Source organism: Coregonus lavaretus (genome assembly GCF_964263955.1).
Source record: "Coregonus lavaretus genome assembly, chromosome: 7".
Classification (NCBI taxonomy): domain Eukaryota; kingdom Metazoa; phylum Chordata; class Actinopteri; order Salmoniformes; family Salmonidae; genus Coregonus; species Coregonus lavaretus.
Genome location: NC_139994.1, coordinates 25,271,952 through 25,294,780, shown reverse-complemented (window position 1 = coordinate 25,294,780; position 22,829 = coordinate 25,271,952). Strand labels below are relative to the sequence as shown.

Below are 22,829 nucleotides of genomic sequence, written 5' to 3'. Positions count from 1 at the left end.
ATAGGAGATGCAAAAAAGTTTGGTTAAAATTAGAGCTAAAGTTAAAGATGACTATATGGGAGTAAGAGAAGAAGAGTCCCATTTAAAGGTCCAATGCAGCTGTTTTATCTCAATTTAAAATAGTTTCTGGGTAACAATTAAGTACCTTACTGTGATTTATTTGAAATTAAAATGGTCAAAAAGAAACTAATAGCTTCTTAGCAAAGAGACATTTCTCAAGCAAGAATTTTGATAGGACTGTCTGGGAGTGGTGTGAGTGGGGAGGGGAAAACTAGCTGTTATTGACAGCGGTTTGGAGGTGTGATGTCACCAGGCAGGCCAACATTTCGTCTCACCACCATAGAATGACATTTCAGGCGTCTTTTAAAATGGCTCTTACACTAAAAACGGCATTGTAATCTTTCAGAATTTCACTGTTATTCCAACCTCAGTGTGGAATATATATAAAACACAGGAAAATCATGTTGACTACACTAAGGTTTTTAAGCAAACCTGGGACTTGAACCAACTATGAGAAGTCGGCATTTGATTTACAGTACTTACGAACAAAGGTCAGTTCAGGCGGTTACTGCAGTTTTGCGAAGGTCGGATATACAGGCCCTTTTGAAGTAGCTTCAGGGGGAGGGAATTTCAGCAACACACTACAGTACTAGACCACACCTTGAAGTCTTAATCGTCGCCACTTCTTGCTTTGTATTTAATTTGTCATGTCAGTAAAGGAAAATCTAAACAAACTCATGGTGTCCAATGACTAATTTGTCTGGTGAATGTCATTCATTATTTCACAATTGACTCATTCAACCAATATGTAATGATACTGTACACAGCTGGTTTTATATCTGTTGTTTTTACCTGCCAAGCTCCATTTTCTAATTCTTGTGGAAACATTTTTGAATGTTCTTAAAGGGTTACAGTGGAACCGGACACTAAAATGGAAGTTACTCACGCATACAAACACACATATTTATTTTCCACTTGTTGCAGGACCATTGCAGTTTTTCCAAAACCAATCATAGGTTTTTCTTCCCTTGCAGCCTCTTCTCTTCTGGCTGCCTTTGTGTTCTTTGGTTTCCACCTTTCTCATATCTTCCTTTGTCTTGAGGTCCTCCTGTTTCTTCTAGTCAGCTTTAATCCGTTTCTGTGTAAGTTTATCCCACTCGTTCTCACTCTTAAAAGCAGCCAGATACTTGTTTCTGACTACCTTGACCCATTTCTCCTTTATGAAATCCTTCTGGGCCTTCTTAAACTTAATATCTTTGTGATGCCTCTTTTGTCCCAACTTCTTGTTCTTCTCCTACTTCTGTCTCTCATTTTCCATCTTTTTCTGCTCCATCTTTGATGGCTCTTTCCATGACAGACCAGGGGAAAGCTATTATCCTATTGATGTCACTTGTTAAATCCACTTCAAATCAGCGTAGATGAAGGGGAGGAGAGGATAAAGCCTGGAGACATGGATTGTGTATGTATGCCATTCAGAGGGTCAATGGGCAAGACAAAATATTTAAGTGCCTTTGAACGGGGTATGGTACACTGATACGTTCTCATACTTACAGCTATACATACTCACACTTTCATACTCACATTCACACACGAACCCCACCTTCAACAGATCTGATCACATACAAGGCCCCTGGATAGGCAATCGAGTAGGCTACTTCCTTACATCAAACTAGATGTAGCTCCGGCGCTGATGTGCTCTGGCATTTACAGGACAGAGCGTACTCACCAATTCTTTCCCTCTCACTGTTTATTCTCTTCCCCTTGCGCCTTATCGCTCTATATTTGTATCTGTTTATGCAACCTATCTTCCTTGGCCATGCATGTATGTGATAGAGACAGAGATACTAATACTTTATGGGAATTAACCCTGTTCTTAGAATCAACACTGTAGAACATAGCGTGTATAATAAGTATAGTGTTAATTGCAGTGTAGCCTAGGTTGCCTCTGGCTATGAATGTTTCTGTACTTTTATCAGTACATTTTTGGCTAATAACATAGACCTAACAATTATTGTAAATGTGTGTTTACCTTGTGTTATAATAACCTATTTTCAATTTAAATGATAGGACTGACTGAAAAGCTGACTTCCTCCATTATAGGCTCCTGGTTGTAATTATTACATGTGTAAGCCCACAACAGCATTGCTTTTAGATAGCTTCATTTATTTAGTTAGCTATACGAAATTAATAATAGCCTAAAACTTATATTAGCTGTATGGCTAGCTTTATTCAAAATAGCAGAACATACCTGCCAGGCGACAAGTCAGCTCTCCCGCGCTGCCTCTCTTTACGCGAAAATCGTCATGCAGACTTGTGCCCTCATGGAGATTCCGTGCAGTGGATAATTAATACTGAGGTATTAATTTGTGATACTTCACTAGGCTAAAACAAGGTTTACTCGTTCATTCGTGTCGGTCAACCACTGAAAACATAAATGTGTCAAACTTTGTCTGCCTCTTCTTATCCATTTGGTGGAATTTCAACCATGCTCCGTCTTCTCTGCTTCCCACCCCTCCTCGTGCACTTCTCCAATCCTTCCTCTCAGTCTCACAACAAGAGGATAATGCTAGTGTCTCGTTTCCCCTAGCAACCAGTTGCTATTGGAATATTCCTTAGTAATTCAAAGTGTTGATGATGATGATGAAGAGTCCAGATGTATGACCACGATAGTTAGATTAGGCTAGTTATTCAATCAAACACATTTATTTTACAATTATAGACCCCTAACCTAGGAAGAAATGTGTCTCTTATAAACGTCTGTGTGCAGTTACAGGTAGCATACTCCAAAAACTAGAGAAAATTCGACAAAAAATATATTAAATCCACCTTTTGCAAAGTCCTCGGCATTTTAGCTGTGCACATCTCACATTTCCCAACACCGTTGCAGTAACTAGTCGTTTCTATGCGAAGCGGCTACGGCCGCTTGTAGAAGTAGCCTTAATGACAGCACTTCCCACAGTGCGACCAAAAGAAAGTTCTACACATATGCAAGGATAATTTATCGCTCAATACAAAAAGTGGATTTAATATTTTTCTGAATATTCTCAGTTTTTTGGAGTTCCACCTGCAACTGCACACAGATGTTCATAAGAGACAAGTTTCTTCCGAATCGAGAACAAAGAAAGTATCGCCAAGGTTTGTAAAAAAATATCCTGATTATGGTAAACAACAGCCTATGCAAGATCTCAGATGAGCTTTAGCTCTGCCACTGAGGTTCGTGTTTACATGGCTATCTAGCAGTAATGTTAGAGGCTTTGATTCAGTTAGTCTACTGGGAGGAGAAGATTTGTCTTTCCCCAGGATACCCTTGCTTGTGGAGATAATGCTAGCAACCGAATGCTTTAATAAAGGATGAAGGTATAGTAGACCCAAGTAGCCTATTGTAAACTGTAACACATCTCACAATTAGAGTAACATGCAATTTTATCATCGGGGACATCACACTTTGTGCTATAGAGTATAGACTGTTGGGTTTAACAACATTTCCAAAACTCCATACCTGATCATAGGCTTTTGTTTTGAAATGTGTATGCCAGTAATGTTAATTTTATCACCAGCACTTTTGGAAGCATAGCACCACTGTAGCTATATAATCCAACCACCTTGACTGATGACTGTCAATTCCTGCTGGAAGTTTCTAACTTTCACAGACTAACCAACCTTTTCTAACTTTCACAGACTGACCAAACTTTTTTCACAAACGTTTTTAGAGTAAGATTGTTGGTCATGAAGATGTCCCTTTCCTAAAATAGTGTAGCAAACAAGGGGCGGGGAAGCGAACCCAGGTTACATGCGTGAAAGGCACACACCCTACGCATCGCTCCAAATAGATTTAACCCACTTGGTCAGAATTGTAATGTGGCTCACTGTATTAGCGAGGATCACTACACCGTTTCGACCACTTTGACCACCAATATGCAGCCTACAGTTTTTTAGAGAGACAATAGATTTGTGGGAGTCCTTCGTAATTAAAACACTAACCAGCCGTAACATACGCATTCGATTTCTATTGTCTGCCATTTTCTTTTAGCCTCTGATTACTTTTTTTCTCCTAATGAAGATGTGTGTTGGTGTACTGGTTTTCCTCAACAGCCACCCTCTTTGGATGTATTATTGTTGCCGGCTGTACAGCCAGAGCTTGTGTGCTCGCCCAGGGTTTCAATTTTAGTCTATTTTAGGATTAGGGTTATGTCATGAAACGTGGGCTACTAGGCCTACATTATAAATATGACACAATCAGCATTTCACTTTGGATATGAATAATCCAAATTATCAATCAGTTATCAAAACGCTCAGATATAACCACCAGGGCAGGAGGGCGAAGAGATGAGAAGAGTAGGCTATCTCAGCTGATTTATGCAGGAGATTTAAAATAATAATGTAAAACATATCTGTAGGCTTTTTAGTAACTATTTGAATGATGTTTTAGTCCAATGCATGTTGGTTGAACGCTTTGACACCTTGAACGTGAAAGTGAGTGGTTCAGTGAGTGTCTCCGCCTAGAACATCACAGAGCTGATGAACGCAGCAACGTTCTTTTTCAGAACCATGGCGAGCGCATTGTGACGCTGTCCCTTCGACTCCTACTCAGAGCCATTGATACAGTATTTTCTAAATGGTTATACTCTTACTGTTCTCTAAACAATGGTTTCATAGTTTACAATTGTATAAACTCCCAAATCATGCTCAAAATTCAATTGAATTGATGTCACTGTTGAGTGTTTTTTAATCAGTTTGATAAACATGTTTGTCCCATTGTGACATAGCCAACCATGACTTATGGAAGAATTTGACGTATTAATGGTCCCCATAAAACCCTGTAATTCTAAGAAAGAATTGTCAGATGGTTTTGAACTCAGTCAAAATCACTGCAGTATGTAGAGCGATAATGAGTAGGTCTATGTTCAGTCGTTTGTTGACAGCGACCCCGCTGAGATTCCTCCGCGAGAGGCCGCTTCTGAGTGCAGCTGGCCTGTTGTTTGCGTCCGGTTCGGCAGTCTACTTTTATAGCAAATATTACGGTATCGGTGAGGATGCACTGGCCACCGTGGAGAGCGTGGACCGTGTTGTCACGGTTGAGGAGGGTAAGTTTACATATTTGACAATGTCTAAATAGTAATAGTCCCAAATGCCACCCAATACCCTATTTCTTATTTTGACCAGGACCCATAGTTCTATGGTTAAAAGGCGCTGGTCAAAAGTAGTGCACTAAATAGGGAATAGGGTGTCATTTAGGTAGCAATCATGGTGATGACATTTTTTACAGTGTAGCCCTAGATTAACAACAACAAACAAACTTGCTCCTTTGAAACCAAACCTTTGCTTTAGGTTTAATTGAACATGTTGGTACATTATGCAGACACATAAATACATTTGATGTCATACAATATAAAACACAAGTAAATATATGATCAGCCTAACTACATGGACAGATGTCTGGTGTCTTGTAGCTAGTATTTCTTAAACTTAGAGAAAACAATCCTTTATTGTTTTTCATAAAGATAATGAGCCCACCCTGGACCAGGAGGACCCAGTCCTTGTTCAGGTAAGAATGCTGCAGGCCTATCAATAGCTTGGGTGCCAGTCTTTCTGCTCTCTTGCCAATTCCATCGTGGCAATATGATATTGGCATCACAATCCCATAAGGAGTGGACAGAGAGCTGAAACAGACTGGCACCCAGGCTATAACAATACTGCTTCATTAGCAGGATTGGTTCAATAACAATCTGTCATTCAAACTGTCATTTTACTGACTCATAAATTGATCCTGATTTTCTTCCTTAGTATGTGGTTGAGGAGGTTGGGCACCGGCCCTGTCTGGCTTTAATCCCTTGGTCTGGACCTCTGTGGGTTCCCAGCTCTGTAAGTCCATCCATTCTGATACTCTTTGGTCTTCTCTCTGGTCTTAAAACTGGTTTATGTACTTTAAACATAAACATGACGTTTTCTGAAGAACAATATGGAAATACATTTCTGTAAACATATTCCCTATTTTTTATAACTGCAGCCAACATATTACCTTACCCATGCTGGGAGGATGCTGCTGAGAGAGCTGGCAGTGTTAAACACGCAGGTAACCATGCAGATTATTGGACAAAGCTCATCTGATCTAATAGGCAGGATTACCTTCAGTATCCACTACGGTAGTGAAATACTTTGATGTTCGTTCCCTCATTTTCTCACAGATAGCTAGGAGGATGGTATGGAATGAACTGTCCTCTCAAAATGAACAGGTAGCCATTCATATGCAGGTACCTCAGATGTTTCCTTAACCTTTCAACACAGACCTGTGTAGTGTCTCAGAATCTATCATGCAGTAGCCTCCTCTTGTGATCCTCCCTATAGCAGTCTGTCAGACCAATAGGCTACCTGTCTATCATTCAAACTGACTTTTAATTTGATCCTGTCTTGTTCCTTAGTATGTGGATGAGGAGGTTGGGCAGCGGACCTGTCTGGCTTTAATCCCTTGGTCTGGTCCTCTGTGGGTTCCCAGCTCTGTAAGTCCATCCATTCTGATACTCTTTGGTCTTTAGACTGGTTTATGTAACTTAAACATAAACATGATGCTTTCTGTAGAACAATATGAAAATACATTTCTGTAAACATATTCCCTATTTTTGTAATAGTCTGTAACACTGCAGCCAACTTATTACCTTACCCATGCTGGACGGATGCTGGTGAGAGAGCTGGCAGTGTTAAACACACAGGTAACCATGCAGATTATTGGACAAAGCTCTTTTTATCTAATTGGCAGGATTACCTTCAGTATCTACTATGGTAGTGGGATACTTTGATGCCCTTAAAACTGTTCCCTCATTTTCTTACAGATTTGCAAGACTGAGCAGCACATTTTCATCTCTCGTGCTGGCATGATGGTATTGGATGAACTGTCCTCTCAGCTTGAAGAGGTAGCCATTCATCTGCAGGTACTTCAGACATGTTCTTAACATTTATATCTCAGACCTGTGTATTTCAACTATTATCATTGCAGTGGCCTCCTCTTGCAATCTTCCCTATGCCAATATTTTACTCCTATACAGTACCAGTCTATCATTCAAACTGACTCTTAAATTGATCCTGTCTTGTTCCTTAGTACGTTGATGAGGAGGTTGGGCACCGGTCCTGTCTGGCTTTAATCCCTTGGTCTGGACCCTTGTGTGTTCCTATCTTTGTGAGTCTATCCATTCTGATACTCTCTGGTCTTTAGAGGATATTAAAGATTAACATCAAGTCACTAGTTTTCTATAAAACCACATAATGAAAAAACATATTCCCTTGTCTTCATAGCCTGTCTTCTCCAAGGCCAAACCAGTCTACTACCTCACTCGTGCTGGGAGAATGCTGGTAACAGAGCTTGCAGTGTTAAACACACAGGTAACCAAACACATTATTAACCAAAGCTCATCTGATCTTATAGGGAGAATTTACTTTACCCTGTTCCCTTTTTTTTCACAGACTTCCAAATTGGTTATTGAGGAGCCTACCATTCACCTCACTGAAGCTGGGAGGCTAGTGCTTGACGAACTGTCAGCACCTTCAGATAGCCATTCACAGGTAGTCAATCACATTATTAGACAGTCATAGCTGATTAGTAATAGTACACATTACCATGTCCTCTATCTCCACAATTGTGTGTCTTATTAATCACAGAGCAATCTCTATAATTAGGGGATGTCTTTGTTTTTCAGCCAAATAGGGAAGACTCTGGTTTTCCCTATGAGAAGTTGCAGCTGGTTGGGAACTGGGGTTCGTTTCATTTCCATTACTGGAATATCCATTATGGACGAGTGCAGGTACTTCAGACATATTCTTAACATTTATGAACACACCTGTGTATTTGAACTCCCAATTGTCTCTGGGTTTTCTTTTGTATGTCTGTCCCTAATTGAAACCTAGGGGAAACTTGTCGTACGAACATCATGTGGGCTCTATATCACTGCCAGGGATTATACTCAGAACTGAAATCGCCTGCCAAATGTTATAGACATCTACAGCTAACATATAGAGAGAGGTCTGGAGACTAAAGGAGTTTTTTCTATATAGCAAAATGTAGAGGACATGCATCACCTGTGCATTGTGAGGGGAGTGGAGAAGCAGCTGTGGTGGAGCAGAGTCATCCAGGAAAAAATCCTGGACCCATGGGTGAGAGATTCTCAACTGGTCTTTCGTCTCAAATGCACCTGATTTGTGTCAAATGACGCACATGCTATAGGTCTACTTATATTTCCTGGATGAAATGTAATGTTTCTCTGTCTCTTTTAAAGGGTCTCGTCCAGGTGGTCCTCACCAACAAGAAGCTGATTGGTATTAAGGTACAGTCAGGCAATTTTTCACAGAAAAAATGTAAAGTGGCAAATGTCCATTTACCTATTTGAATAAATACATGTTGACAGAAAATGAAATTACACGTTCTAATCTCTTGCCTCATTTTTAGTTCCTTGGTAGAAGGATCCATGGACTCATGTCCGGCCTTGTCAAGAGGAGGTCTGAGTTCACCTATTATGAGGATGCCCAGGTACACCCCGTGTTATGATTTATTTCAGTGTTTGGTTGAGGGGTTTTCAATATGGTGGTTTTCAGTGTTGGGCTGACAGTGTCACATGTTGTGTGTTAAACAGCAGGTGGATATCTCCACCACAGTGGAGGGGTACCAGGAGAGGGGGGATGAGATGATGGCATATCAGTTCTCCACCTCTGACATCATCACCACCCCTCATGAGCCGTCCTCTGGCTCCTCTCACCAGTTCCCCCAGAATTCTCCGCCTCCCCCTTTCCCTTCCGATTCCCCTCCCAGTCCCCCTCCACCTTACCACTCCACCCAGGACCAGGACCAGACCCCTGACAGCACTCCTCAGGTAAAACTCTTTCTACAGTCAATAATTCTTATTTCATTTGTACTTGTGTGTACAGGTGTGTGTCATTGTTTTGGTATCGATAGGTTTGTGTTGTCTGTCAAGGGTCAAGTTGTTAGGTCAAGATGAAAGTATTGTTATGATGTCACTGAATGTTTTGTCTGCTTCAGTTGATGTTGCAGGTGAAATGCAGTTTAGTAGAGTTTAAGTTAATGTGATGTCTGTTTTAGGAGTTTGAGGAGGAGTTTGTGGAGGAGCAAAATAATGCTGCAGATGTGCCCCAGTTGCGGTGGGTTCGCTTTCATGTGTTCATCTATAGTAAAAACCTTTGCTTTGAAATAATCTGCCCAATATTGTAGTTATACAGATGTAGGATCTTAATTTGAGACAGTTTGCTACAGCAGGAAAATAATCCTGCAGCAACAGGATACATTTTTCGTTAGGGCAAATCGAGTCTAAAATTTCAAAGTGGAAATTACAAACTTGAAAATTCCAAATACGCTACAAGTTTGCATTTCCTGCCGTGCAGGAAAATTCTCAGCAACAAAAGAGTGATCAAATTAAGATCCTACATTGGTATGGTCTTTCTGAATCCTGCAGTTATAATATAGGCTAACATAAAATTATTTCTTAATTTCATGGCACTGATGTTTTAGCTTCTTAGGTTGAACATTTGTTATTGAACATTTCTATTTACAGGCGTTACTTTGAAAACCAAGGGACAACCAACTTCTCCCTGAGGCTGGCCGCTATCAGACGTGCTATGGAGGTGAGAAAATGTGAATTTAGCACCTTTTGTATTTCACTTCATGAACATTTCTGGACTATTTGTAAATGTACTGTCTTGTTCTCACAGGCTCTGACATCCTCAGACAGTACCTCCCTTAATTACCTCACCCACGCTGGGAGGATGGTGTTGAGTGGACTATCCGAGCTCAACCAGCAGGTAACCAATTACATAATTGTGCAACGTTCATCAGACCAGATATATAGTTCCCACTGGGCACAGATGTCATTTCAACGTCTCGTTTTGATTTACATTTGGTTGAGTTGTCAACTAATGTGAATTCAATGTGAAATCCCCCCAAAAATTAACGTAATTGGATTTAGGTTAAAAGACGAAATTCCCTTACGTTGATGACTTCTTTCAAATCCAATCAGTTTCCCACTTTGATTCAACATCATCACATTGACATTTTTTATTGATACAACATTGATTCAACCAGTTCTTGCACAGTGGGTTACATTTAGGCAACAGTGATTCATAGGGTTTAGTTGAAAAGTTTCAACGTCATACTAGCCAAACAATCGGAGGCCCTTTGAATTACAGACCTGAATCTTTGAGTTTATGATCTAAGTTTTAAGGAATTTTATGATTGTTTTGTTTTGAGGATGTGAGGCAGTTTCAGCAGGCCTACGACCTACTGGTGAACTTCATTAATGAGCCAGCAAACAGGGAGCGACTAGAGCAGGAGATGGCTCTCGTAGGAGTAGGTCTACATGCAAGCTTGAGCGTTAGCTGCAGGCACCGTCTTCTCATCTAACATCTACTCAATGAGACTTTCTAAAGTGCTTGTCAATGAAGATTATGTAATTATCCTATTTGTTTGACTTCAGATCGACCGCATCAACTTCGCAGATGTTTTTTATGAATTCGTTCTACTAAGCCTTCTAGAAGGAAAGACATCTCTTCCTATATCTGTAAGTGGCCCTAAGAATGGAACATCCTGTTGTTTATCTATGCTATACACACTGTTGTCATATCAGATCTGTAGACACTCACTCATGTCCCCTGTTCCTTCTCCAGGAGCCTGGTAGCTTCCTTTATCTGCTCCTGCAAGTCATAATGAGGATTGACCCTCCTGGAGGAGCCTGGACAGAGGCTGCTGAGAACTTCTACCTCCTCGTTAAGGTACATTTGTCTCTCTCTCTCTCTCTCTCTCTCTCTCTCTCTCTCTCTCTCTCTCTCTCTCTCTCTCTCTCTCTCTCTCTCTCTCTCTCTCTCTCTCTCTCTCTCTCTCTCTCAATAATAGTTGATGATGTGTCTATTGTCAACAGGACCAGATGAAGGCATGGCTAGAATCCATCTTCAACCTCAATGAGTCAATCTATGAAAGCCCAGAGAGGCTCTCAGGGGAGGTGATGCGGAATCTAGAAATACAGGTTGAGTTCCTGCTGTCCAGCCTGGATTAAGGTTCCCAAACTGAGCTGAGGGCCCCATCACAAAATAAAGTGTTTTGCATTTAAACATTATCTGTCAATCGTAAACAAATGTTACATCATGTGTAGGGGAGAGTGGGGTAAGTTTAGCAATTTTTTACATTCAGCATTACTCTGTCAAGGGAAATATAGTATTCTTTCAAAAATATACAGTATCTGTCACGACTTCCTCCGAGGCTGCCCCTCTCCTTGTTCGGGCAGGCTTCGGCGTTTGTCGTCACTGGCCTTCTAGCCACTGCCGCTCCTCATCTCATCATTCCATTTGTTTTGTCTTGTTTATTACACACACCTGGTTCATATCCCCTCATTAGTACCTGTATAAGTGTTCCCTCTGCCCCCTTGTCTTTGTGTGTGATTGTTTATTGTGGAGGAGAGAGAAGCTCGGTGGAGCTCCATGTATTTTGTATCGCCGGGAATATTCCCTGTGTGCCTTGTATTTTCCAGTGCCCCTGTTTTGTGCACTGGAGTGTTTTTACTAGGGGTGTAACGATCCATCTACTACATCGATGTATCGATTTATATTCCTATGATCCAACTACATCGATCTGTGCTCGGCAAGTTGGCCTTTTGGACAACATATATTGATCTAACATCGTTTAAAAATGTAATAAATCGATTGTATCGATACTAGGAAATAACCCATTGGATTTAAGCACGTCAGACTTTATATGGATGTTTTTTCTTAGCACTTTTAATGATAAAGTCTTTAAACATTACTCGATTCACTCTGCCTATCCGTGACGTCATCGCGCCAGCAGCAGCGCAATGGCGCCAAGACAACAAAGCATAGCATGGCGGATGACAGAGGAGAAGCCGACGAGCTAGAAATTATCAAGCCACCATTGCGGTCCTTACAAGAAACAGGAATCTAGGAAACTTCACCTGCACTGTCCAGTATCCAGGTATTTATTTCAGTCACACTGGTTGAATTTTTGGCTAAAAGGTTACTGAATCGATTTCAAGTCACTGAATCGTTTCGGATCGTATCGTTCTAAATGAACCAATATCGTCCTTGAATCGTATCGACAACCACGAATCGTGATACAAATCGAATCGTTGTTAAAACGAATCGTTACACCCCTAGTAGTAGGTGCCAGGCACATGCGGTTTGAGTGTGTCAAGGACTGCAACGCTGCTGGGTTGTTCACCCTCAATTGTTTCCCGTGTGTATCAAGAATGGCCCAAGGACATCCAGCCAACTTGAGACAACTGTGGGACGCATTGGAGTCAACATGGGCCAGCATCCCTGTGGAACGCTTTCGACACCTTGTAGAGTCCATGCCCAGACAAAGTAGCTATAACCCTAGCATTAGAAGTTATTGGCTGCATTCACACAGGCAGCCCAATTCTGATATTTTTTCACTAATTGGTCTTTTGACCAATCACATCAGAGCTGATCAGTCAAAAGACCAACTAGTGAAAATACTAGAATTGGGCTGCCCGTCTCAACACAGCCATAGTGGCATCAGCGCTGCAAATTATTAGTATTCATAATATTTATTTAAAATCGCCAGTTGATTACAATAGCCTACCATAGCACGTTGAGCGTCATTGCATATTAAACTGCTGAACTAACAATAGTCGAGGCTAGTCTATCCTTTATGGGAAACTGTATAAATCTACTGCAACACAAACTACTAGTCTGAATGAATGTCTATATATGTAATATTTATCAAAATGTTAAAAACCAAGAAAAGTAAAAAACTAAACAATTTCCGATTTATTGAATGAGTCATGCATTTAGTCTCGACATGATAAAAGGTCAGTCTCTGTACCACGTGAATGAAAAGTGAAACAGAATTAGAACGCTTCTTAAGTGTTAGTGTTTTGATACAATGTAAAGTGGACAATATTTCTTCCCCTGTACATTCTAAATGTCTTTAGTATCAAGGTCAAGGCACTCCATATCAACCATAGTTAATTTACTGGAATAAATGCTTTGCTTGGTGTGAACCAATTCCGTCTAAAACCATGTCTCTTTCAGGAAGGCACAATGTTCAGAACTTTGAAGGCAAAAATCATACATATAGAGCAGACATCACTTTCGATTTGAAACAAGTGTGATCTATACAATACATTTCTATCTGGAGCAGTCTGAACATTGTTCTGCACTGAATATACCCCTTGGCCTCAGGGCCATCTGAATGGACAAGCATTTATCTGGTGTGACACTGGACGAAGACAAAAATTCTGCTTCTCCATGGTTCTGAATGGGGAGACATCAAAATCAACACCCAGGTTTGACTGACAGAACCCGCTCCAGCAAAGATAAATGCACTTTAGTTATTTATATAATCTTACAGAATAATGTTTGGGTTGGAATGAATGAAGGGAAAGGCAATGAAGTAGTATTTAGAGAAAAGTAAGCAGGAGTGTTAAACTGATAAAAGCACTTCCTGGGTACATGACCTGTACACCCTTGTCCCAACTGTTGCATTGATAAAAGTTGTACCTCCCGTACATCAAGGCATCTGTTTGCTCACAGGAATGACTGCATTTTGGAGAGACAAGTTGTCCATTTTTCTACACACAAAAGCCCCCCACCAACGACTTAGCTTTCAAACATAAGACATGAGCAGATAATAAGTTATCCAAGCATGTAGCTCTTGAAACCGCTCTCTTCAATACTGAATACATGCTTGTGTTTGAGACTGAAAAAAAAAAGAAGTAATATTTTAAAAATTCACATAAATCAAGGAAGTTGACTTGTGATAGCGAGCTCATACTGTTCAAAACAAGGAGAAATAAAACAGTCCAACAGACAGAGGAATGAGAGAAACACTCCCATTATTTACATAATCTGCTCAAGGACAACCCTCTCTCTGGATTGGCCCGATGTCACGAATGTCAGGGTAAGGAGTAGACCAAGGCGCAGCGTTGCAGGCAAACATACTCATTTATTAATCGAAACGATATCAAAAACAACAAAAGACGGAAACGTGACAGTACATGGTATAACACAACCAACTCGAAACAAGAACCCACAAACACAAAGTGAAAACAGACAATTTAAATATGGCTCCCAATCAGAGACAGCCAGCAAACAGCTGACACTCGTTGCCTCTGATTGGGAGTCACTTAGGCCAACACAGAAAACAACAACCTAGAACACCCAACATAGAAACAACCCACACAGAACGAACACACCCTGGCTCAACATACAGAGTCCCGGAGCCAGAGCGTGACAGTACCCCCCCCTAAAGGCGCGGACTGCGACCGCGCCTCAAAAAGAGCAAAACAGGGGAGGGCTGGGTGGGCATACCTCCTCGGCGGCGGTTCCGGCTCCGGGCTTGACCACCACCCCTCCATAATCCCCCCGTAGCGCCCCTGGTCCGGTCTGACCCCGCTGGCTGGATCTGGACTGGACATCGACGGAGCATATTGCTTAAGCTCCGTTGTGGAGCAGCTGACCTGTACCTGATCATGTACCGGACTGACGACGCGCACCCCTGGCTTGGCGCGTGAGGCAGGAACGGACCGGACCTGGCTGACGATGCGCACCCCTGGCTTGGTGCGTGGAGCAGCAACGGACCGGACCGAGCTGACGATACGCACCCCTGGCTTGGTGCGTGGAGCCGGAACGGGCCTCACCGGACTGACGACTCGCATCCCTGGCTTGGTGCGAGTAGCAGGAACAGGCCGGGTCGGCCTGGCGACGCGCACCGTAGGTTTGGTGCGAGTGGCAGGAACAGGCCGGACCGGGCTGGCGACGCGCACCGTAGGTTTGGTGCGAGTGGCAGGAACAGGCCGGGTCGGGCTGGCGACGCGCACCGTAGGTTTGGTGCGAGTGGCAGGAACAGGCCGGGTCGGGCTGGCGACGCACACCGTAAACTTGGTGCGGGTGGCAGGAACAGGCCGGACCGGGCTGGTGACGCACACCGTAGGCTTGGTGCGTGGAGCAGGGATGGGCCGGACTGGGCTGGCGACGAGCACCACAGACTTGGTGCGGAGAGCAGGAACGGGCCGGACAGGGCTGACGAAACGCACCACAGACTTGGTGCGGAGAGCAGGAACGGGCCGGACAGGGCTGACGAAACGCACCACAGACTTGGTGCGGGGAGCAGGAACAGGCCGGGCCGGGCTGGCGATGCGCACCATCGGCCTGGTGCGGGGAGCAGGAACAGGCCGGACCGGGCTGGCGACGCGCACCATAGGCTCGGTGCGGGGAGCAGGAACAGGCCGGGCCGGGCTGACGACACGCACCACTGGCCCTACGCAGAGATCAGGAACGGGCCGGACCGGACTGGTAACACACCCCAGTACCTCTCGCCGTGCCTCCACACTTTCCCTCTCCTCTGTGACCAGTGGCCCCCTTAACCTGGCGGCCTCCTCTGCACACCCGCTGGACCGCTCCATCGCGGCCTCCGGCTGCCCCGTCGTCCACGTCGTGAGCCCCCCCCTAAAAATTTTCTGGGGTTCTCTCCTCCCCGTGGACCAGGCCTCCCTAGTTCTCGCCAGACTCTCACTCCACTGCTCCCAAGTCCAACCTCTCTGTTCTTCGCTTGGCTTGGCCCAGTCAAGACTCTTAATCCATTGCTCCATAGACCAGCCTCTCTTCTCTTCACTTAGCGGGGCCCAGTCGAAACTCCTACTCCACTGATCCCAGGTCCTTCCTCTCTCCTCTTCACGCTGCTTGGTCCAGTTTTGGTGGGTTCTTCTGTCACGAACGTCAGGGTAAGGAGTAGACCAAGGCGCAGCGTTGCAGGCAAACATACTCATTTATTAATCGAAACGATATCAAAAACAACAAAAGACGGAAACGTGACAGTACATGGTATAACACAACCAACTCGAAACAAGAACCCACGAACACAAAGTGAAAACAGACAGTTTAAATATGGCTCCCAATCAGAGACAGCCAGCAAACAGCTGACACTCGTTGCCTCTGATTGGGAGTCACTTAGGCCAACACAGAAAACAACAACCTAGAACACCCAACATAGAAACAACCCACACAGAACGAACACACCCTGGCTCAACATACAGAGTCCCGGAGCCAGAGAGTGACACCCGAGTTATTCACAGGAATGCATCCGAGAGCCAACCAGAGGAACGTTTGAGCATTCTTTAAATATGCAACCTAAGTTAACATAACATACAATAATAATAATGTGTTAATATACACATTTCGTTAGAGATTAAAGACTAAAATTAGTGGAACAGCAATGTTGAGTTTTTGCATAAATCCATTGTAATGGTTTTGTAAATTTAACCACAGGTAGCCATTTTGGTTCAACATAACTGTCATCAAGTGCATGAGGCTCATTACTACATTAATGTTCCTTCAAGTATGGTGGTTTACAGAGTAAAACTAGAAAATATCTACATGATGCATGTTGGTATGACACAGTCGGCATATTCAAATGGTAAAATGTCCTGCCCTTTCCTGATGGTTTCACATACTAGACAGACTGTTGCATGGTGCTTATTCAGTAAGGACAAGAGTCCCTAGAGAATTGAACTGTGACGATAGAGAACAGTCTCTTTTCTATTCATTGCATTTCTATCTATAACACTAAGTGCGTTACAGATGTGCTCTACTGAATGAGCCCCAGTTGTCCAAAACCCAGATTGAAATGAAACTGCACCTGCTATTAAGGATGGGAACAAAAACACATACAACCAGCAGCTTTGCTGCATGCTTGGACCCCTAATAAGAGATTAGTTGGTCCTAGTTCAATTTTCCAGTTCAAGTTTAAACATCGTTCAAAACACATAAAAACCTTGGATTAAGGAGTTGTTTTCCAGACAGATAACACTCATACACCAATGGTTGTTATAGTCCTTTTTCCCCTCTCTTCGGGTTGGCTCATTCTTGATAACCACAGAACTTTCAGAGAACAAAGAAAATGTCCATTAGAAAACCTCAGCAATTGATATGTCTTGTGCTTTCGTTGTCGTTACATAGTGGTTTCTCAACTTCTCAAAGTCAATTTTGCTCTAAGAACAAAAATAAGTACATATATTCTATATGTACTGCTTTGTGATGCTCTTGCACAATTGATCTACAGTTATTCATTTTTCATCCATTCTGAGAAAAGTCTTCTTGGCTCCTCTGAATATAGACCACTACCACATTGCCCCTCCCCCTTTTCAATGAAGTACCTTCTCCGATATTGATACTTATCCTTTTCGTGTGTGATTTGAACTGTGCGTTATGCCTCGTTTTAGAACAGTCAATGCGGTAAATGTCCTATGGATAGGAGGACAAGAGGGAGAGGAGGTGCGGACTCCCCCTCCACAAGGCCAAAACAAGGAGGGGGTAAACAGTGGTCCGTCTAAGACAAAGAACATACCGAGTTTGCAAACAGGTCCTGTAGCACTAGTCTATACACAAGTCCATTTTCCTAAATGTGCTGCTTTGGCAAGCACACATGCGTGAGTCCATATGCACATGTTCACCACCATCTTTATATGTATTTTTACTTGCTCTCCCATGTGGTTGTCCCATGTAGTAGAGTTTGGTGTCGAACTGTTCACATGATGCCGTTGGTGAAGTACTGGAAGCCGTCGTAAAGCTTGGTGGTGATGGAGCGCATGGAGCCATCCACCATCTGCTCCACCAGCACCTGTAGCTGCTCCTCCGTCAGGCTCATGTGGAAACGTTCCTTCAGGTAGCGGATGGTGCTGGAGCCATGGAAGCAGGGTAGGTGAGAGCCTGGTGGGGGAGGAGAGAGGGGAGACCCAGGGAGAGGGAGTCAGAGGAGTTGCAATCCCAAGACCACAGAGAAACCGGGCAGATAGATAATGTTTATGGAAAAACACCACAACACACTGGTCATGCTAATATACCGTTTTAGCTAACAGTACCTTGCTGCATGATCTCCACTATTTGGACCACCTTCTCCATGTGTTTGCGAGCAGCTATCAGGCCCTGGAGCATCAGCATCTTGTAGTAGTTGAACATGTCTCCATCCAGGCCTCCCATCAACTGAGAGAACCACAGACAACAGAGGTTAGTCTTTACACATAAAAAACCAACAGGTTATGCAGGCTACTGCAGCTAACCAGCAAACTCGCTAATAGCATCTTTGAACACTAACAAATGTATGCATTTATGCAGTGAACATTTTGTGAGGTTTCTAGCTAGATTGTATGATCAATTCCACAGTGTTCTCCAGTTTACACTTATATGACAATGCAAATTCGCATGCAGTATAATTCATTTGACTCACATCCACAAATTCGCTGGTGAGCTTAAAAGCGGAGGTCTCAAAGCCCAGGTTCCTGGGCGAGCTGGACAGGATGAAGCCAAAGTCAATGTGGATTATGTGGCCCTCTGAGTCCAGGAGGATGTTTCCATTGTGTCTGGAGAAAGACAGAAAGGAGATGAGGGATAGGGGAACTGAGTAAAGGGTATAGGAATAGAGGAGAGGGTGGGATGTGGTAGTTGATATCAGACCACAAAAACTGTGTTTACACAGGCAGACCATTTCTGACCTTCTGCCCAATTATTGGCAAAAGATCAGAATTGTGCAGCCTGTGTAAATGTAGCCAAACAGGCTCAAAGACAAAGGAAGCTAAGAGGGGAAATGGAACATGTGAGTAATGTAACGAGTGAAACTGAAGAGGGGTGAAAAGGGAGGGCTGCCCACCTGTCTTTAACCTGCAGCAGGTAGCAGATGAGACTGTAGCCGGCGCAGCTCTCCACAAAGTTGCACTGGGCGGTGAGGAAGGCCTCGGTGGTGTAGCTGCCGTGCTCCTGCAGGAAGTAGTCCAGCAGAGACAGCTGGCTCTGCTTCCTCACCTGGAGCACAGAAACAGCATTTTGTATGAAATAGCAACAGACACAGTATTCCATTAGAAAAAGCTACCGACACGGCATTCCATTAGAATTAGCAACTGACACGAAATTCCAGTGCGTGATCAACCATTACTTAGATTATCAAAATCTTTCATCCCAAGAGGTACTGGATTACATAGCTAAACAACTCGGCTTGAAGTTATTGTTAGGCAACTTTGTCATGAGATTTCAAGTGCACAATTGGGTCCATCTCATTTTCTCTGCTCACCTGGTGCAGAGAGACAGCGTTCAGCACGGGCTCGATCATCCCGCTGTCCGATGACATCACCAGGATCTTATAGGGCTTGATCCACAGGGGGACGTGCTCCTGCTCCCAGATGGACTGGAGAGGAAAGGGGAGTAGTGGAGCGAATTAGTGATTGAATGAATGCTAATAAGAATAAATAATTCAGAGCATTTCTGTGGAATGGGACTCTACTGTGGAGAGTCAAGTACCTGTAGCTGGCTGAGCACCTGGAAGGCCAGTAGCTCTTGCCTCAGGTCGTCCCCACACTTCACGATGACCGACAGCAGCCGCCAGTTTGGCAGGTGACCGTAAGGGGAGCCCTCCCTTCTCCGCCTGAGGGATGGAGAGAGCGGAAAGAAATAGTGAGACACAGCAAATGACATTACAATGCCACAATGTGTTGTCTTCGCTGCACTAAGTGGGACAGACATGTATCCTCGGGTGGGGGATTGTGTATGCCCATCCATTTTGTCTCTTCTAGTAATTACACTGCTCAAAAAAATTAAGGGAACACTTAAACAACACAATGTAACTCCAAGTCAATCACACTTCTGTGAAATCAAACTGTCCACTTAGGAAGCAACACTGATTGACAATATATTTCACATGCTGTTGTGCAAATGGAATAGACAACAGGTGGAAATTATAGGCAATTAGCAAGACACCCCCAATAAAGGAGTGGTTCTGCAGGTGGTGACCACAGACCACTTCTCAGTTCCTATGCTTCCTGGCTGATGTTTTGGTAGTGGTAGCATGAGACGGAGTCTACAACCCACACAAGTGGCTCAGGTAGTGCAGCTCATCCAGGATGGCACATCAATGCGAGCTGTGGCAAGAAGGTTTGCTGTGTCTGTCAGCGTAGTGTCCAGAGCATGGAGGCGCTACCAGGAGACAGGCCAGTACATCAGGAGACGTGGAGGAGGCCGTAGGAGGGCAACAACCCAGCAGCAGGACCCCTACCCCTGCCTTTGTGCAAGGAGGAGCAGGAGGAGCACTGCCAGAGCCCTGCAAAATGACCTCCAGCAGGCCACAAATGTGCATGTGTCTGCTCAAACGGTCAGAAACAGACTCCCTGAGGGTGGTATGAGGGCCCGACGTCCACAGGTGGGGGTTGTGCTTACAGCCCAACACCGTGCAGGACGTTTGGCATTTGCCAGAGAACACCAAGATTGGCAAATTCGCCACTGGCGCACTGTGCTCTTCACAGATGAAAGCAGGTTCACACTGAGCACGTGACAGAGTCTGGAGACGCCGTGGAGAACGTTCTGCTGTCTGCAACATCCTCCAGCATGACCGGTTTGGCGGTGGGTCAGTCATGGTGTGGGGTGGCATTTCTTTGGGGGGCCGCACAGCCCTCCATGTGCTCGCCAGAGGTAGCCTGACTGCCATTAGGTACCGAGATGAGATCCTCAGACCCCTTGTGAGACCATATGCTTGCCCTGGGTTCCTCCTAATGCATGACAATGCTAGACCTCATGTGGCTGGAGTGTGTCAGCAGTTCCTGCAAGAGGAAGGCATTGATGCTATGACTGAATCCAATTGAGCACATCTGGGACATCATGTCTCGCTCCATCCACCAACGCCACGTTGCACCACAGACTGTCCAGGAGTTGGCGGATGCTTTAGTTCAGGTCTGGGAGGAGATCCCTCAGGAGACCATCCGCCACCTCATCAGGAGCATGCCCAGGCGTTGTAGGGAGGGCATACAGGCACGTGGAGGCCACACACACTACTGAGCCTCATTTTGACTTGTTTTAAGGACATTACAGCAAAGATGGATCAGCCTGTAGTGTGGTTTTCCACTTTTTAATTTTGAGGGTGACTCCAAATCCAGACCGCCATGGGTTGATAAATTTGATTTCCATTGATAATTTTTGTGTTATTTTGTTGTCAGCACATTCAACTATGTAAAGAAAAAAGTATTTAATAAGATCATTTCATTCATTCAGATCTAGGATGTGTAATTTTTGTGTTCCCTTAATTTTTTTGAGCAGTGTATATTTCTATGTACCAATCACCCACCTGACTTTCTCCTGCCAGGGCTCCTTGAGCGCCACAGCGGACGGGTCCTCCGGATCTTTCCGGAACGTTGTGGGGGTGTGGGCCAGGTTCTCTGATAGACGTCGCCTAAGACAAAAGAAACATGCGGTTGTAAAACAGCTATCCAGACCAAAACTCTATAACAAGAAAGTCTTAAAGAGAAACTTAAAAGTACATTCATATCTGATTCACCTCCTCCTTCCCCAACAACCTAGTCATCAAAATGTGACTTAAAGTCAGACGGTGCCACCATGTGGTTGCCATGGGTACCCACCTCCACTTCCAACTTGCCGATGTCATCCACTGTCCAGGCCTCGTCGTCGTTGTCGTAGTTGGGCACGGTGGAGAAACTGCCGGCGCGCTGCTCGGCTGTGATGCCAACGCACTCCGGGAGGAGGTTGTCCACAGAGCGGGCGCTGCGGATGCATGTCTCCGGGATGCGCAGGGGAATGCCGGACGTCTCGAACCTCTCGCACTCCAGCACCTCCACGTAGATGATGTACGGGGCCTGAGAGGAAGGGGAGAATGAAGAGGTCACTGGAGTTCTAGACCTATTTTTGTAAGGTACATTTATGCAGGAAGTCCCATTGACAAAGAGCATTGGGGCCCACTCCATCTAAACTCCAGGCTCCTCAGAAATAAATAACAAACTAACAAATGAGTTAACTAATTAATCGTGTCAAACTACTAGGCATTCTGGTCACCTTGTTTTTGGAGCCTGTTGTGTGTGTACCTCCTTATACATGTGTATTACAACAAGTTGCCTCACCTTATCTTTGGAGTTGAGCACCACGGCCTGTGTGTGGGGCACGCGCACCACGTGGTGGTCGAAGGCTGCAGTGGGCAGCCAGACGCGGGCTGGCAGCTTGTGGTTGAGCTGTGACAGCTCTGAGATGAGCTGCCAGGTCTTCTGCTCCTTGGTGGGCAGCGTGGCCAGCCGCTTTCCGATGCCCATCAGAGACTTGATGAACTCCCTCTGCAGCGTCAGGCGCAACGGCTACAGAGAGGAGGAGCGAGGTTAGGAGGAGGAGAGCTGGTTAGAATCTAGATCAAGACAGATGTCTTTTTGTGTTCTGAAGACATTTACAACAAGCTACAGCAAATAACAAGTGGCACATCTTTTTTTTAGGGTCCTTCCTTGAATGACTACACACACAAAAAAAAAAAAAAGAGGCTGAGAAAGGAGGGAGGAAGATGGGTATGATGGGAATTGAAAGAAGGATGTTTTAGGAGCGGAATCTGAAGAGAAAACCAAGGGGAGGTATAAGACTAAGAATGCATGGGCACAGGGAGAAAGAAGCAAATAAATTAAATTCTGTCAACCCATTGCAGTACCACATTCCAGCACCAGAGATCAGTACCACAATGGTTAAAATGAGAGACTTGAGCGAAACCCAGATACCAAACAAGCTCTTGGGCCTTGGAGATGTTTAGTCAACTTATGGTGTCCAATATCTTCATATTTAAAGTATGAGCAATATTCAATACCATTATAGTAGGTCAAAGTACAAATCTAGGAAGTCCTTTGTTCTACAGTCCACCATTAAGGCTACTTTGAAATTAGATAACATCTCAATCATAAGGTTACTATATAAAAAAAGTACTTACATTTTGTTTTGTTATGGAAACAAGTTCCAATTAAGTAGGCTAACATATGGGACAGTTAACATTTTTGTTAAAATACTTA

At 44.0% G+C, this 22,829-nt stretch overlaps 1 protein-coding gene across 1 annotated transcript; it reads right to left on the bottom strand.

Moving 5' to 3' along the window:
* Nucleotides 1-17,509: 17,509 nt before the first annotated feature.
* Nucleotides 17,510-22,135, bottom strand: LOC311132457 (phosphatidylinositol 4-kinase beta-like). The gene is made up of 9 exons (XM_084165744.1): nucleotides 21,912-22,135; nucleotides 21,385-21,650; nucleotides 21,125-21,229; nucleotides 19,312-19,435; nucleotides 19,085-19,198; nucleotides 18,668-18,819; nucleotides 18,248-18,380; nucleotides 17,883-18,003; nucleotides 17,510-17,730 (listed from the first exon to the last, which is right to left on the bottom strand). Exons 1-9 carry the CDS (start codon nucleotides 22,095-22,097, stop codon nucleotides 17,549-17,551), a joined length of 1,383 nt encoding a protein of 460 aa, XP_084021870.1. The 5' UTR covers nucleotides 22,098-22,135; the 3' UTR covers nucleotides 17,510-17,548.
* Between the last annotated feature and the right edge of the window lie 694 nt (nucleotides 22,136-22,829).

What these genes read in the sequence shown, in the direction of transcription:
- LOC311132457 (XM_084165744.1), bottom strand. Translation starts at nt 22,097, where the DNA reads ATGGGCATCGGAAAGCGGCTGGCCACGCTGCCCACCAAGGAGCAGAAG. An exon ending in GGCAACCACATGGTGGCACC is followed by an intron (nt 21,230 to 21,384) that starts GTCTGACTTTAA and finishes CTTTTGTCTTAG; the next exon opens with GCGACGTCTATCAGAGAACC. An exon ending in TCACCAGCGAATTTGTGGAT is followed by an intron (nt 18,004 to 18,247) that starts GTGAGTCAAATG and finishes TGGTTCTCTCAG; the next exon opens with TTGATGGGAGGCCTGGATGG.